The following is a 16,001-nucleotide window of genomic DNA, read 5'->3' as shown; positions in this document are numbered from 1 at the left end:
GGTGTGGGATGCTCTGCACTAAGACCATCCCCTCAGTGCCAGTCCTTTTGAGCAGCAGCACATGGTGGATCTGTCCCTGTAGCCCTGACAGCCTCTGATGTGGTGCTGTGGTCAGGCTGATGTTTGCAGGAGCAGTCTTTGCCAAGAGACTTAAAAGTGAGCGTGGTTGTAGCGATTGCTTTCGTCGTGATCCGCTTGGCACTGGATCAGGGATCTCTTGGGTTGCCTCGTTGTGTGTGCATTCCCTGAGCCACATCCCTGATCCATCATCCACTCCAGCAGCAAGGAACACGGTCCCCTGGGATGTTGTTAGAGCAAAAATCACAACCAGAAAGTCCTTGGAACAATTCTAAAACTGTTCCCAGTGCTCTGGAGGAGGAGGACTGCTCTGAGCAGAGGGAGGGAAGGAAATACCACCTTCCTCTCTCCTTTTCTGCTAAAGAGATGCCAAGCACCTCAGGATGACCAGAGTGGAAGTGAAGCTGTACCTCATTGAACAGGAAGTTTTATTTTGGGTTTGGATTGGTTTTATCCCAGCCAGCAAATAAGCACCACACAGCCACTTCTTCACTTCTTCACTGCTCTGGTGCTGGGGAGAATCAGGGGAAAAGTAAAGCTTGGGAGTTAAGAACAGTTTAATTATTGAAGCAAAATAAAACATATCTAAATTAATATAAGTCAAATAAAACTAATATTCATTGTAGTAATTGATAATTAATTTGGAGCCAGATCTCCAGTGTTCTGTGCCAAGATCAGCTGCCCAGCAAGGGCTGTTGGCTTTTTGCTTCCACTTTTTGCAGATAAGAGAAGATGCTGTGGAAGATGCACTTGCTCCCAACCATTTTTGGGTTGATTTGGTTGATTATCCCTAAATGCCACCATGTCACAGTTCTACAAAATAAACCTGATGGAGGGGACACTCTAATGTAGGACATGCAGCAAAGTAGGGCTGGTTCATTATTTTAACACCCAGTGGTTCTCCTGGGGTGGGACAGAATCCAGGGAACAATGAAGCACTGAGGTGTTGATCCAAACCTGGTACAGTCCACCTGGGACAGGGATTTATTTGGTATTTTGGAACCTGATGGACCCATTCAGTTTTTTCTCTGTTGTCTGTTCCTGATCAGAAGCCAAATCCTTTCTTGGCGTGGTGCTGTTTCTGGTGGGGTTGTGCATTTTCCCCCCTTTCTCCCTGGATTAGCCATAATTTTCCTCGTTAGATGGAAAGCCTCTAATGAGGTGTGATGATTTGAGGAAGTGCTTTCTCCAATCTGTTGGATGCCAGACCTTTAAGTAGAAGGGCCTTTGTGTTTTCATTCCTCCTCTGTCACACTGCCTGAACATGAAAGGCACATTGTGGGGAGGGAGCAGCTCTCATGCCTCAAGATGGACATTTTAACATTTTCTTTATTACTTCTCTTTTGCTTTGGGCTCTTGCTCTCTCGAGTTACCTTTTCCTCTGTCTTTTCCCTCTTTCATTTAGCTCTCACACCATCCAGTATACCAAGGATGATGGAATTAATTTGCAGTCCCATAAAGATCCTCTTACCAACACTCCCAAAAGTCTCTGGAAGATCAGAGGAAAAAGGTTTTCATTCCACTGAGAAATTGTTGTTTTCCTGTCTTCACATTTTCTTACATTACTTCACTGAAGATCTTTGAGCGCTCTGCTCTTTCAAAAGTGAGAATCAATTCCCAAGCACAAAGGTTTACCCCAAAAGCAGTTTATGGCCTGGAATGACAGGCTTGAATCCATTTCAGCTTTCCTAGTTTGGGACTGTGGAAATGAAGAGGGAATGAGCTGAGCAGGAGCTTTGGGACACACCTCAGTGTGTTCCTGGCAGGTCCAACATCTGCCTCATCTCAGCCCTGATCCTCAGAGAGCTTCCTTAACCCAGCACTGAAAACCACTTGGAAACTGGGAGGGAAGAGGTGTGGTGAGCCCAGTCTGCCTGAAATGTTACTTCTTAGGGGGATTTATCCAGCAGTTAATGAAGTATGATGCCCTCCTACCTCTCTGATCAGGAGATGGTTAAAATTGTACTTTGCATCAGTCCTTTTGTTTTTTTATTAACCCTTTTGTTGGTGTTGAGTGCTGCACTTCCTCTCCAGCAAAGTTCTGGGTTTTCCCCTTAGTAACATATTATTTAAACTGTCAATATTCTCATTTTTACTACTTAGTATTTATTTAATGTCTGCAGTGAAATCCCTGTGTCATGTCATGAACTCAAATATTTAGCAGTCTAAAATCTGAACCAAATGAACATCCTGTAATATCATTTTGTAAATGTGAAGCTTTTTTTCGGAGAAGTTCTCTTTTTCTTATCCTGCCTGCACAAATGGAACAAAGCCTTTTTCAGCTGTGAGATGATTTAAAACTTCTTGCTTAGCCAAGTAACTACTTTAAACTTAATTGATTCTCATTTCAAGGATATTCATGTGAAGTTCAGGCCTTCAGCTGCTCAGCAAGAGCCAAGTTATAGACCAGGCTTGGGGAGTGTTTATATTGGAGACTTCCCTAAAGCTCACTGCAGACATCTGGCCAGGCACCCTTAGAACTGTTAAATATTCTGTTGCCAGAATAGCACAATTATTACATTTAATATCAAGTCTAGTTTTACTTCCAGAGAGAGAACACTGCTTAAGTTTAGTGTACTGTAGATTTTATATACATTATTATATATATCTTATGTATTGTTCCAGGTGAGTACTGAGAATTTCTTGGATATTTTTTTCCCTTACACTGTCAGAGTCTGGGTAGGAAAAGCTGCTTTTATTAGAAATAAACCACTGAGATTTACTAATTTGGTAAATGTGCCTGTGAATGAGTCCCTTCCTAATTTGTGTTTAAAACAATGCAGGTACTTAACACAAAGATCCTCTCTAAGGAATTTTTCTGTCTCAAATTGATAATAAGTACTGAAAACTCAGCTTATCAGTTTTTTACCAAAGAGAGGACAGGGCAAGAACTGAATTATTTCCTGACCACATTTATAGTAGTAAATAATACTCTTTTTTAAAGGATAAAGAGTGATTTCTCTTCAACTCCCTTTATTATATTTGATTTTGCTTTTTCTGCTAATTTTCATGTACGACCAATTATTTCCTGGTTACAATTTTAATTTGTATTGATGACAAGATTATCTGCTTTTAAAGCTTTAAGGGGCTGTAGAGTGTCTATGCTTTATTGGTTATATTTCTGTTCCAGGAGCACAAAATCCTGGAATGGTTTGGGTTGGAAGGGACCAGATAGAACTGCTTAACATTTTTGTTGTCAAAATCTAGGCACACATCGGTTTATAAACGGGGGAGGACACAAACTTTGACCAATTGGGAGAAACTGGGAGTGGAACACAAGGTGGGGAACACAATGTTTAAACCAAGAGGGGGTTACAGGGGAGGAGAACAATTTAAACAAACCAATGGGGCCTCGAAGGATACAAAATTGATAGGGAAGTTTCTAGAGAAATGGGCAGGCTTGGGGAGGGATTGACTTTCAGTGGGAGGAGGAGCAGGGAACAAAGGGGCAGGTCTTTGGGGAGATGGACAACCAGGGCAAAGGAACAATCCATTGAGACTAGAATATGCCATAAAAATACAAAATAGGGGGGTTATAAAACTGATTCCTAGGCCTGAATTGCAATCCAAACCAGGCACCACAACAGGAACGAGCTGCAGCAGCGGGAGCAGGCGGCTGCTGTTTGTTTGTGCCGTTCTCACGGAAACATCCCTGTGCTTACATTCCTCACAAGTTAACGGGGTCACAGCAGAGGATCTACCTGGCTTGGCTGACCCCCTTCTCCTCCAGAGCAAACATTCCCTCCTGGCCCAGGCCTGGAGAGCTGCTTGGAGCACAGGGATCAGAGCTGTCGTTCCCACTGCTTTCCTGACACTTCTGCCCCGAGCTGTGGGGAGTGAAACTGGGAACAGCAGCACAATGGCAGCTCTGTTCCTTCTTTTCCACCAGACCTGAGTGCTGGGAGATGCTGGAGGTGAAGTGCCTGGCTTAGCAAGGAGAGAAATCTCAGTGTAACACACAGATATTTACAGCTGTTTAATTGAAAGGAGTACACATTTCCCTGGAGTTGGCAGGGTGTGTTTTATCTTTGTAAATCCTCACGAACGGTGTTTATGTGAGAAATGCTTGCACTGAAACGCTGCCCAGCCCCAGTTCCACAGGTGAAGGTCTCAGCCGTGCCAAGAGCCCACGAGAGCACAAGAACCAGAACCTTCCTGGAAGAGCCCTTTGCACAAACCTGGCAGTGTTTGTAGCCACCTGTGGGAGTTGATGTTAAAATCTTTACCGTATTTCTGTGCTTAAATCAGGCTTTATTTTAAATCTCCCTTTCATTCTCATTAGTTTTTGTATGAGATCTCATAATTATCCCCCAAAGACTTGTTCAGTAGGGGCTGGTTTTCCTCTCAAAGTTTCAGGCAGTTACTGGGGAATCATGTGGAATCATCTGATACACAGATGACTTTCAAAAGAGTGTTCAGAGCTATTTGAAATCCTATTTCCTGCTACCTAATCATCATATAAAACTTTCAGTGTTGCTCTTGTAAAATACTACAGGAAATCAAAAGGGCAAATATGTCCCTCTTTTTCTGAGTGGGACAGAAACAACTTTTTGGAGTCTTCAGTGGCACAGCACAGCAGAGCTGCCAAAACTGTACAGAAAGTGTCTTCTCAGTCTCTTGTGTCTGAGGAAGAACCATCTAATTGTTGTTTGAGAGGTGTCTACACTCAGATCCCCTGCCTGGCTTGAATTTTGGGCATATCTTGCATTTCAGAAACTCCATCCTTATCACACCTTATTCAAGGACGTGTGCTGGCTGGAGAAATGCTGCCATATTTTATTAATGCAGTATTTGACAGCTGTTAAATAGTGAAACCAGAGATTGGTGCTCTCCTGACTAAAAGGTGTGCACCTGATACCCCTCACAGAGAGCCCAATTAACCTTTAGGCTCAGTATATTGAATTACCAAACTGGCAACTACACTCAGCTGCTGGAAATCAGCTGCAATTAAACTTTCAGGGAAAGCTGGTTGATTATTTTGTTTGCAGAAATCATCTTGCACTCCTGTGTATGGGATTTATCCAGCTACAATAATGTAAATATCCAGGTTATTACTCCTGGTTTTCCCTTGGGGTGGTGAGTGCTCAACTCTGCTTTCTCATCCCTGAACTGACAATAATTTGTGGGGTTTTTGGGGGATGTGCACCTCAGTTTTTTGAGAATAGCTGCAGCAAACTCCTCTTAGACTTGCTCTTGCCACCCCTCCTCTCTTCCCATTAATTAGTGGGAGCAAACAACACTCTTGGGATTGATTCTCTGTTGAGCAGCTGTGCAGTAATTGATAGAGGATACTTCCCAGGGGGTGCTCTGGCCACAATTATCTGCTGGGTGAAAGAATATCCATTATTAAGGGTGAAAATCTATTAAAGTGAACTTGAGCAGGAAACTAAAGCAACTGTTGGGTTTTGGGGCAACATTGTGCCCTCAGTAAATTTGGTGATGTGATGCTGCCAGTGTTCCTTGTCCATGTGGTATTTTAGCTATGCCAGCTGTACTTTAGAGAAATGGAGAGGGTTTTGCTATTTAATGAGCTGTGATGTTATTTGTCTTTATCAAAAGACAGTTACAGGACGCCCTTTTGTGTTTATGTCACCCCAGAGAATGAAAAACAAATTAATCAAATTCTGCAAGCCAGTTTTTAATGTGAGATTAAAACATTGCTGCAGCAATGTGTAACCAACTCCTTTCAAAACAAAGATTTGATAGTGTTTCTATGGTGAAATTTTCTGTTTGTTGGGAAAGTTTTTGGTTTTGTTTGAAATGAGGATGAATTTATCCACTTGCTTGGTTTGGGGACTTATTTGTGTGAAGTTATTTGTACTTTTCCCTTGCAGGAAATCCACGACTTGTTTAAAGATTATGAAATCAAGTATTGTTATGTGGACAGGAATAAAAGAACAGGTGAGAACTTAAAACTTCCATTTATTTCAATTCTGGGAGGGACATCATGTGCTGTGTGTGAAGTCATGGGCTGTCACAGTTTGTCTGGCACCCCCCAGTGCCCTTTTTGTTGCCTTCTACTGAAGCCAGTGAAACTTGGAAACTTTCTGGTGTTGAGCTGATTTTTGGTCCCCTCTGGTCTCTCTCAGGAGTATTCCTCAGTGAGTGTCCCTTTGGGACAAAGCTGACCTCAGCTGGCTGAATTCCTTTGGAAAACTGGCCCTGAGGCCTCTCTTGGGACAAACCACACGTGCCTGAGAGGAAAACCTGCCCAGCTCCAGATGCATGTGCAGTTTGCTCACATCAGGAAACACTTCTGTCCTGTGAGGGTCACCCAGCACTCTTGGAGGTTGTCCAGAGAGATCTCCATCCCTTGGGATCCTGGGAACCCATCTGGGTGACCCTGCTTGAGGAGCAGGAGATCCCTGCCACCTTCATCCAGCTTGGGATTGTGTGAAATGCCTTATGGACTGAAAAGCCCAAAAAAAGATCTGTTAACCCCAAAGTGAGAACTTGTGGATGTTGTTATCAAAGAGATTCCATAGAATCTGTGATGTGTGTATTCCACCTCAGTGGAATATTTAATTTAGTAAAGAGCAGTCTGCTAGTAGAATATTTAATTTTGTTCCCCAGATACAGAATCGGTTGGGTTCCAAGTAGTGAAGTTGTGTGCATCACAACTTTTTGAGTTAATTGTTCATGATGTTCAGTTGAGATTTTAGGTATTATATATAATAGATATATTTATCTGTCGTACCTTTGGGGTGGATCTGCAGCTCTCACTGGTTTCAGGGGAGGGACAGGTGTGGCTGCAGGTCAGCTGGGGTAGCTGATGTCCCCACTCCTGTCTCTTGCAGCATTTGTCACGCTGCTGAACGGGGAGCAGGCCCAGAGCGCCATCAGGAGGTTCCACCAGCACTCCCTGCGTGGGAAGGAGATCTCCGTGCAGCTGCAGCCCACGGATGCTCTGCTGTGCATCACCAACCTGCCCCTTTCCCTCAGCATAGAGGAGTTTGAGGAACTGGTGCGTGCCTATGGCAACGTGGAGAGGTGTTTCCTGGTCTACAGCGAGCTCACCGGCCATTCCAAGGGCTATGGATTCGTGGAGTACATGAAGAAGGACTCTGCTGCCAAGGCCAGGCTGGAGCTCCTGGGCAAGCAGCTGGAGGAGAGCACGCTGTTTGCACAGTGGATGGATGTGAACCAGCTGACCACAAACCTCATTCACTCCAAGTGCCTTTGTGTGGATAAATTACAAAAAGACTGCGCTGATTCGAAAGAGCTGCTCCAGGCTTTCTCCCTGAAGTACAAGCCTGTCTTCTGCCAGGTACGTTGGGTTTCTGTCTCATGGAAAACCAAGGCTGGGATTGCAGCATTGCCTCACTTCACTCTTGCTGTCTTCCACTTTTGTTTTTTGTATTAATTTTCCTATTTTTCTTATTTATTTTTATTTTCGTATTATTTTTCCTGTGAACTGTTGTGCCATCTGCACAGTGATGGGAGCAGTGATGCTGAACTGCTCTGGGTGTGCAGTGTGATCCATTTTGTCTGGGAATTCTGGGAATTCTGTCAGCTATCACTCCAGCAGTGATGCTGAACTGCTCTGGGTGTGCAGTGTGATCCATGTTGTCTGGGAATTCTGGGAATTCTGTCAGCTATCACTCCAGCAGTGATGCTGAACTGCTCTGGGTGTGCAGTGTGATCCATGTTGTCTGGGAATTCTGGGAATTCTGTCAGCTATCACTCCAGCAGTGATGCTGAACTGCTCGGGAGCAGTGATGCTGAACTGCTCTGGGTGTGCAGTGTGATCCATTTTGTCTGGGAATTCTGGGAATTCTGTCAGCTATCACTCCAGCAGTGATGCTGAACTGCTCTGGGTGTGCAGTGTGATCCATGTTGTCTGGGAATTCTGGGAATTCTGTCAGCTATCACTCCAGCAGTGATGCTGAACTGCTCTGGGTGTGCAGTGTGATCCATTTTGTCTGGGAATTCTGGGAATTCTGCAGGATAGCACACCAGCAGTGATGCTGAACTGCTCTGGGTGTGCAGTGTGATCCATTTTGTCTGGGAATTCTGGGAATTCTGCAGGATAGCACACCAGCAGTGATGCTGAACTGCTCTGGGTGTGCAGTGTGATCCATGTTGTCTGGGAATTCTGCAGGACACCAGTGAAATGCCAGCAGAATGTTTGGAATGCATCCCCTTATGTAATTTACTGAAAATTACTTGGTTTTTGAGAGCTTTTAAAGTAAATATTGCTGAAGGTTTTATTGCTCAAAGAAAGCCAGAGTATATGAATACCACAAGTGCAACAGTTCAGATGATGCAAAATACATCATATAATTAATATATTAATATTTAACATGCCTTTCCCTAACTGAGGAAGGCTTGGGTTCTTGGCTATTCCAGGGATAGAGGTGACACATCTTTTGGAAAGCTGGGAAGCACAGAAGTGGTGGATCCTTGCCTTTTTAGTGCAGAGGTTTCCTTCTCATCCTTGTGCCTTGTGAGATGAGGCCACAAATCAGTGTGGCATGGATGGATCATCATCAACAAGCAGCAGAAGGAAATCTTCCCTTGTGGTCACACAGATTTCAGTGGCAGGCTTGTTTTTGTGTTGTTTTTTTTCCCTTAAGTCTCTTGGAAGGCTGCTCAGGGATCAGCCCCAGGGATGAGCACCCGGAGATTGCCAGCACATGGAGCAGAAGGTCCCTGAGGATCTGCAGCCTGGCCACCTGCAGGCCTTCCCCCTCCCTAGGGCTCTTTTCCAGCCCCAGCAATCTGTAGTTGGCCAGAGGAAATCCTCAGACTTGCCTGATTCCAGATCCACCAGGAGATGAATAAACTGGAATTAACTCTTCCCAGAAAATGCCCATTCCTGCCTATTTTGGTCTCGAGCCTGGGAATGTGTCTGGCTTCAGCCTCACCTCCCTGATTCCTAAATTAAGGAGCTTTTGCTCCCCATTATTTTCTTCCTGTAAGAAGGTATTAAATGCTGGACTCAAGTCTCCTCCTCAATCTTTGTTTAATTAGCTCAACAGATTGATCCTTTTAAGTCTCTTCCTTCAGGGCTTTTTTTTCCCAGCTGTCAAATAATCCAGGGGCTGTTATCAGCTCCCCCAACAATTTTTCACCATCCTTTATAAATTCAAAGAATAACAGACTTCTTGGGGAAAGAAGGGTTTCACTGGCAGAGCTCTGCTGGGCGGTTAGAAGTGCTCAAAAATTGACTTTTTACCTTTTAAATTGTAATAAATCTTGGGTCACACTTGGTGTGGGTCAGGAGAGTGTCTGCATTAGGTCAGTTCCTATAAAATACGGGAAGGTGGAGGTAGGAAAACAAATAGTTCAGATTTGATAGGTGACAAAGGGAAGATAAATGGATGCTAATTAATTAGGGGTTTAAGAGTGAGAGAACCTGAAAATCGAGGACAAAGAAAGGAGGAGGAGGAAGACCCAAGAAAAGGTGGAAAAAGCAAAGAGGGGGGATGTGATGGGGTGGGTAGAGACAGAAAAACTGGGAGAGGAACAGGGAAGCAGAAATCTCAGTTTGGGGAGAATTTCTGCAGAGAATGATTGAGAAAAGTGTTTTTTTTTCTGGGAAACTTTAATGCAGCTCTTGTAGTGCTGCCATGGCTTAGTTCTGCTGGGAGCTCATGCAGTATTTCATCACAATCCTTTGCCCAAAATTCTTACCTGAACTCATGAAATAAACTCTGGGTTTTTTAATCTTATTCCAAAGTTACCTTTTTTTTTTTAAAATCATTTTGATTTCTCCTCTCCTGACAACAGAAATGTTCTGTCAGGAGGGGCTGAAGCTAAATACTTGCACATGAACATTAGGAAAAATGTGTTTTGTCCTTTGTTTCAACAAAATGGACCAGAAAACCTCATTCTTTTCTTCTGTTAACTTTAAATTGTCACTGAAAGGTCTCCACCCTTATCTGGATAGGAATAAAGAGCTTTTTTTCAGTACCTGTTTACTTGGGAAGTTGAAAAATTCCCAAATCCTTTTCAAGAATATTGGTGGCTGCACTTGGGAGTTGTTAAGGGAGTTTTTAACTGTGCTTCATTTTAGCTGAAACTAAAATACAGATGTTCTATAGCTTCAAACCCTTCTTTTCTCCAGTACCTCAGGTCTTTGCCAGTGCACCTAAACTGGTATCAAAATAAAACATGAATATAAAATGTATTTTTATCTGAAATATCTGTTCTCCAGAGCTCTGCCCAGAGGCCAGGCAGTAACAGTGCCAGTAAAGATCTCACCACCCTCTTTTTCTTCCAGATCTTTGATTGCAATCATTTATATTTCAATTGTCAGGGGGAGTTTGTGGGGCTGAGGTTGTTTTTATCCAGTGCAATCTGGAGGAGGTTTTGTCTCTTCCACACCAGAGCTGGTATCAGTTTATCACTCCCATTCATTTGGGGACTGGAGATTTTTGCCTAAGCTTCATCCCTCCCTTCTCAGCCTGTTTTTTTGTTTGATTTAAATCTGCTCATTCTCTCCCAAAGTCTGCACACAAAGGCCAGAGCAGTGTTTGCCACGTAAGCCCTTTTCCAGTCTGCTTGATTGATCAGTCTGGCATCTCCTCTTGGCATTCCCCACAACCACAGCCTTCCCATGCTCCCAGAAGGCACCAGATACTGGTGGAATTTGCATTGTTGCATGTTTCAGCAGCTGTCATGCACCCTGATGAACAGCACTTTGAATATTGCAGGCTGAAAAAAAATGAAGAAGAACGAGTTTATAATTATCCTGCAAAATAAAACTGGTTGTGGTATCCAGCTGTACTTAGAGTTTGATTCTCACTCCTGCTTTGTTGTTTAAATACGTGTTAAATGAATTTAATGGCTGAGGTTGTGTGAGGTGGGAATGGAAGAGATAATGGAAGGGATGAGCAGGTAACCATGAAGAGAGAGCCATGAGTGCCAGATAGATGAAGATGTGATATCCAACTTACTTCCAGCATTTTGAGAAAGAACCTTTGAGGGGAAAGGTTTGGGGAGAGACACTAACCTTGGTTGTGTCAGCTGTGCAGGGTCTTGCAAGGGGCAGCTGACAGTATTGCAAGGCAATTGCTGGAACTGCCAGTTTTCCATGGGCTCTGGGAGCTGTTACAGCTGGAATTCCATTTCCCATGGGCTCTGGGAGCTGGTACAGCTGGAATTCCCATTCCCCATGGGGCTCTGGGAGCTGGTACAGCTGGAATTCCCATTTTCCTTGGGCTTTGGGGGCTGTTACAGCTGGAATTCCCATTTTCCATGGGGCTCTGGGAGCTGGTACAGCTGGAATTCCCATTTTCCTTGGGCTCTGGGAGCTGTTATTGCTGGAATTCCCATTTTCCATGGGGCTCTGGGAGCTGGTACAGCTGGAATTCCATTTCCCATGGGCTCTGGGGGCTGTTATTGCTGGAATTCCCATTTCCCATGGGCTCTGGGGGCTGTTACAGCTGGAATTCCCATTTTCCATGGGGCTCTGGGAGCTGGTACAGCTGGAATTCCCATTTTCCTTGGGCTCTGGGAGCTGTTATTGCTGGAATTCCATTCCCCATGGGCTCTGGGGGCTGTTTTTTCTGGAATTCCATTCCCCATGGGCTCTGGGGGCTGTTACGGCTGGAATTCCATTCCCCACGGGCTCTGGGGGCTGTTTTTTCTGCAATTCCATTCCCCATGGGCTCTGGGGGCTGTTTTTTCTGGAATTCCATTCCCCACGGGCTCTGGGGGCTGTTTTTTCTGGAATTCCATTCCCCACGGGCTCTGGGGGCTGTTTTTTCTGGAATTCCATTCCCCACGGGCTCTGGGGGCTGTGTTGCAGTTTGCCCAGGACGAGGACGGCGGCAGCGGCGACTTCGCCGTGGTGGAGTACGAGAGCGCGGAGCAGGCGGAGAGCGTGCGAGGGGCCATGGACGGGGTCACCATCAACGGCAGGAGGCTCCAGGTGTCCTTCTGTGCCCCTGGAGCACCAGGCAGGAGCACCTTGGCAGCCCTGATAGCAGCACAGAGGATGGTGAGATCCCTGGAAGCCTCTTTGGAATGAGCTCTCATGCCTGAGCTGAGGCTTTGTGCAGCCAGGAAAAGGAGCCGGGCTTGGGAAGTGTTTTGGGTTTATCAAAGTTGGACACTGGGGCTTGGAGCAGCCTGGGACAGTGGAAGGTGTCCCTGCCGTGGCAGGGGTGGGATGGGATTTAAGGTCCTTCCCAACCCAAACCAGTCTGGAATTCTGTGATTCCATGGGATCAGTGCTGTTGGATCCCTGCCCATGGTAAAGGGCTTTAACCAACCCAAACCATTCTGGAATTCTGTATAATCAGCCCAGTTCAGGCTCCTTCCTAAGCAAAGGTGCCAGGAAGAAGATTAATAAATACCCATAAAATACCACAAAGTTGCACCCACATAGCTCTGGGATTTATTAAATGTAATCTCCTGTAAGAGAAATCATTCCAGCTCAAAACAAAAGTGACTGGGAATGAGTCATTGGACGAGCTAAAACTTGGTTTAAAACACAGAAGCAAGAATTTGTCAGCTTCAAGATACATTTCAAGGCAGGAGAAATAGGTTCATTTCATGCTCGAGGTAGAAGAAAGCTTTTTACACCCACATGTCTTATCAAATTATTTCCTAGAAAATTGGATGTGATGAGTGTTACATGGAGAGGCAGAAGAGCTCCCTCTCTTCAGCCTGCTCAGGCCACGTCTCTGTAATAAAGAGATGAGAAGTCCTTACAAGATATGGTGCTCATGGCAACATTTCTTACTCTCCTCTGCTGATAACTCTGGGTTTAAAGGAAAAAAAGAAATGTGCTTGAAATTTTGTTGGAGTAGTTTGTTAGGTGTTTCTTACGAGGGGAAAAAAAGCAGGAAACAGGGAAGGAAATGGGTTTTTGTCAGATGAAAAGTGTACATTGCCATTGGAGTTTGAGGGATTTAAATGTATTCATTGCTTTTTCCTGCTTGTAACACTTTTTCTCTCTTCATTGGAGATGAGGAACAATAGGAAAGGCTTGCTTCCAGAGCCAAATCCAGTGCAGATCATGAAAAGTTTTAATAATCCAGCAATGCTGCAGATGCTGCTGCAGCCCCAGCTGCGTGGCCACGCTGTGAAACCTGGTAAGCTGCTCTAAAATAATGCAAAATCAAACCCTCTTCTTAGTGCTGCAAGGCTTTTGCAGAGCAATTAATCAGAAATAATGTTTAAAATCTATGCAGACACTGTTTCAGTGTGTTTGGGCAGGTGATTTCACCTTTCATGAGAGCAAAAGCAAGAGGTGCTTTGCTACACTCTTGTGTATGGGTAAAATTCACTTCCTACAAATTCCCTGGTGTGAACTCTGAGCTCTGAATATTCATATTAGAAATGGGTTTAGAAAGAAATGTCTTTTGCAAGACTTGGCTGCACTTAAATCTGATTTTAGATCTGAATTTTGCAGCCCGAGTCTTTTTCCTGTTGCCAATGTAAATCTTTAGTCTTTTGGCTGCTGCCACAGCTGTGCAGAGTATTTATTACAGTATCAGCCAGAAACATTTCTGTGTTCTAATTAGGGTGTGAATAAACATAAACCCTAATTAATCACATTTCAAGTGAAAGTTCTCCGAATGGGAGCCAGGTGATGAGGAGATCAAGTGGGAGAGAGCTGAGAGTGTGGTGACAAAGCAACCCAGAAATGGGTGTGAAGTGACCACTTCAGGGCAGAAACACTTGAGCTAAATCTGAATTTAAAGCACTTCAGATAAAGCTGAGGGCTGCAATCAGCTCAGGAGTGAAATTCAGGTGTGGAGGAGCTCTCACATTCTGGTACTTTTACACCAAAAGGTTTTATAGCCTCTCCCGACCTAAACGAGTCTCTCCTTCCCTTACAGTGACCTTTGTGCACTTGAAAATTTTCTGGAAAGCAAATTTAAAAATACAGGATAATTCTAAAGACTTTTACTTGCCTAATTTGGAAAATACACGAAATTTTTTGTGTGTTTCTTAAGCAGTTCTTGGAGCATCTGCAGGTTTACCTCACCTGATAAATTCAGCAGTTGGGCCACCTTTTTTGCAGCTGAATAAAGTTCATCAGGTACGTGACAAAAAACCTGTCATTGAAAGAGGAATTTGGGGAGAACTTAACGTGAGAGATCCTAAAGTTTGAAGGAATTACAGTTAAAATTAAGTGTTCTTGTTGGAGCTCTAAGCAAAGTTATGAGATGGGGGAGCAGGCAGTGCTAACTATCCAGAATGGAGTTATTTTATCTAAATTTTGGAGTTAAAACCTGCCAGTGTAGACAAAACTTGTCATTTCTGGCAGCAAAAAACCCTCTTGAAATGAGCTCTCCAGGAGCCTGGCACATCCCTTTCTCCTGGAGCAGCTCATCCACACTCTGGGTTTATCTGATTCAAACCAGCAACTTCATCAGCCTTAGCTTCATTTTCAAGCTTGCAGGGACCCAAATGTGCTGCATGTGCCATAAAAAAAATAGAGATTTACAGATGTCACTCCTTACTGGTAAACCTCCCAAGTTCTCCTGTAATTCCAGATGGGCACCAGAATTCCTGAGAGAAAATGGGAAGGATCTTTGGGATGAGTTTGTTAGAAATTGAGAGAGAGAAAATGCACCCACAACCAGAATCTCTGCCTTGGGCTCAGCTGCTCTCAGGGGTTTCTCCAGCTCTGCCAGGAGCCAAAAATTGAATTTAATATTCGTGGTAGGGATTTACACAAATACCTACCAGGGACTGGAGTCAATCACTTGGCCTTATTTTTTCTGATATTTCAGGAATTTCCATTTTAAAAATAAAATCTCCTTCAGCATCAATTATTTCTGCAGTTCTTCTGGCAAACACAGGCTTAGAAATCTTTAAAAAGACCCAACTAAAATGCAGAAATATTCCCTATGTTAAGTATATTGAGCTTTTCTATTTTTTCTCTAAAAACTGGTAGTATATATTAATTTTGAATAAATTCTGCTTGATTTTTTCCCATATAAAAAAAATACATCATCCTTTGGGGAGCAGAAATATTCCCTATGTTAAGTATATTGAGCTTTTCTATTTTTTCTCTAAAAACTGGTAGTTGAATATATTAATTTTGAATAAATTCTGCTTAGTTTTTTCTCATATTAAAAAATACATCATTTTTTGGGTTTTTTTTTTAACTGAAATGACATTTTCAATTGGTCTGTTAAAGTTCCTGCTGCTCTCTCTTCAGCCTGTGCTTCCTTGGAAGGCAGTGGGAAGAAGTGTTTGGTGCTCCCAGCTGGAGCCAGGGATGTTTTCCACAATTAGCAGTGGGATTGATGATGATCCAGAGGTTTTTCCAGTGGTTTTTGGCTTGGGAGAGCTGCAGCCAAACAACTCCTTGTTTTCTCTGTCCAGAGGCTTCAAAGTCTCATCTCATTCCCTTCCTGGGAGCTTCCTGTCATTTAATGAGCTCCAAACCTGAATTCTGGAAGGATTTGATGAAGGGAATTTCTTCTGTAAGGCACATTTTTCTCCTCTTGGGTGATTTGTTTTGGGGCATTCTCCAAAGCCAGAGAAGCAGGTCACTGTTTTGTTGATTTATTTATTTATTTTGAAATTCAGTGTTGTCACTGAAACCCCTCCCCAGTCACGCTGGTTTAGCTCCCTGCATGTCTTAGGTTTCTGTTTTATATTCAGGGCTTTGTGAAGTAACAGAATGAGAATAAATATTCTAAAATAATTATTTAAAAAGGATTCAGCAGAGAGGATTTGAAGGTTATTCACCCAGTAATTTTTCAAGTCAAGGTGGCCTGATTTTCAACTTGTTTCTCTTTATTTCTCTTAGTTATAAATTATCCTGCTCCAAAATAATGCATTTTCAGCTTTCTCAGTGATGTTTTCCTCAGTCATCCAGCAATTTATTCAATCTTGATTAATCCAGAGCCTTTCCTCTGAGGATTCTGACCAAGCTGATTTTTCCACTCTTTTATTTCTGAAAGTTTTGCAATTGAACCACTTTGCTTTGTTGCTGGAGCCAAGTTTAG

At 43.5% G+C, this 16,001-nt stretch overlaps 1 protein-coding gene across 1 annotated transcript in view; it reads left to right on the top strand.

Annotated features, from left to right (window-relative positions):
- The window catches only part of RAVER2 (ribonucleoprotein, PTB binding 2), a 29,658-nt gene that overhangs the window by 3,219 nt on the left and 10,438 nt on the right, over positions 1-16,001 (top strand). Inside the window, exons 3-7 of the mRNA XM_041421663.1 lie at positions 5,913-5,979; positions 6,876-7,345; positions 11,834-12,025; positions 12,998-13,124; positions 13,992-14,077. Of these exons, the coding sequence (XP_041277597.1) occupies positions 5,913-5,979; positions 6,876-7,345; positions 11,834-12,025; positions 12,998-13,124; positions 13,992-14,077 (942 nt within the window). The remainder of the gene's footprint in view (positions 1-5,912; positions 5,980-6,875; positions 7,346-11,833; positions 12,026-12,997; positions 13,125-13,991; positions 14,078-16,001) is intronic.

Source organism: Onychostruthus taczanowskii, unplaced genomic scaffold (assembly GCF_017590055.1).
Source record: "Onychostruthus taczanowskii isolate IOZ18803 unplaced genomic scaffold, ASM1759005v1 scaffold7, whole genome shotgun sequence".
NCBI classification, from domain to species: Eukaryota; Metazoa; Chordata; class Aves; order Passeriformes; family Passeridae; genus Onychostruthus; species Onychostruthus taczanowskii.
Note: the sequence above shows the minus strand (reverse complement) of the source record. Positions and strands in the feature narration are given on the sequence as shown.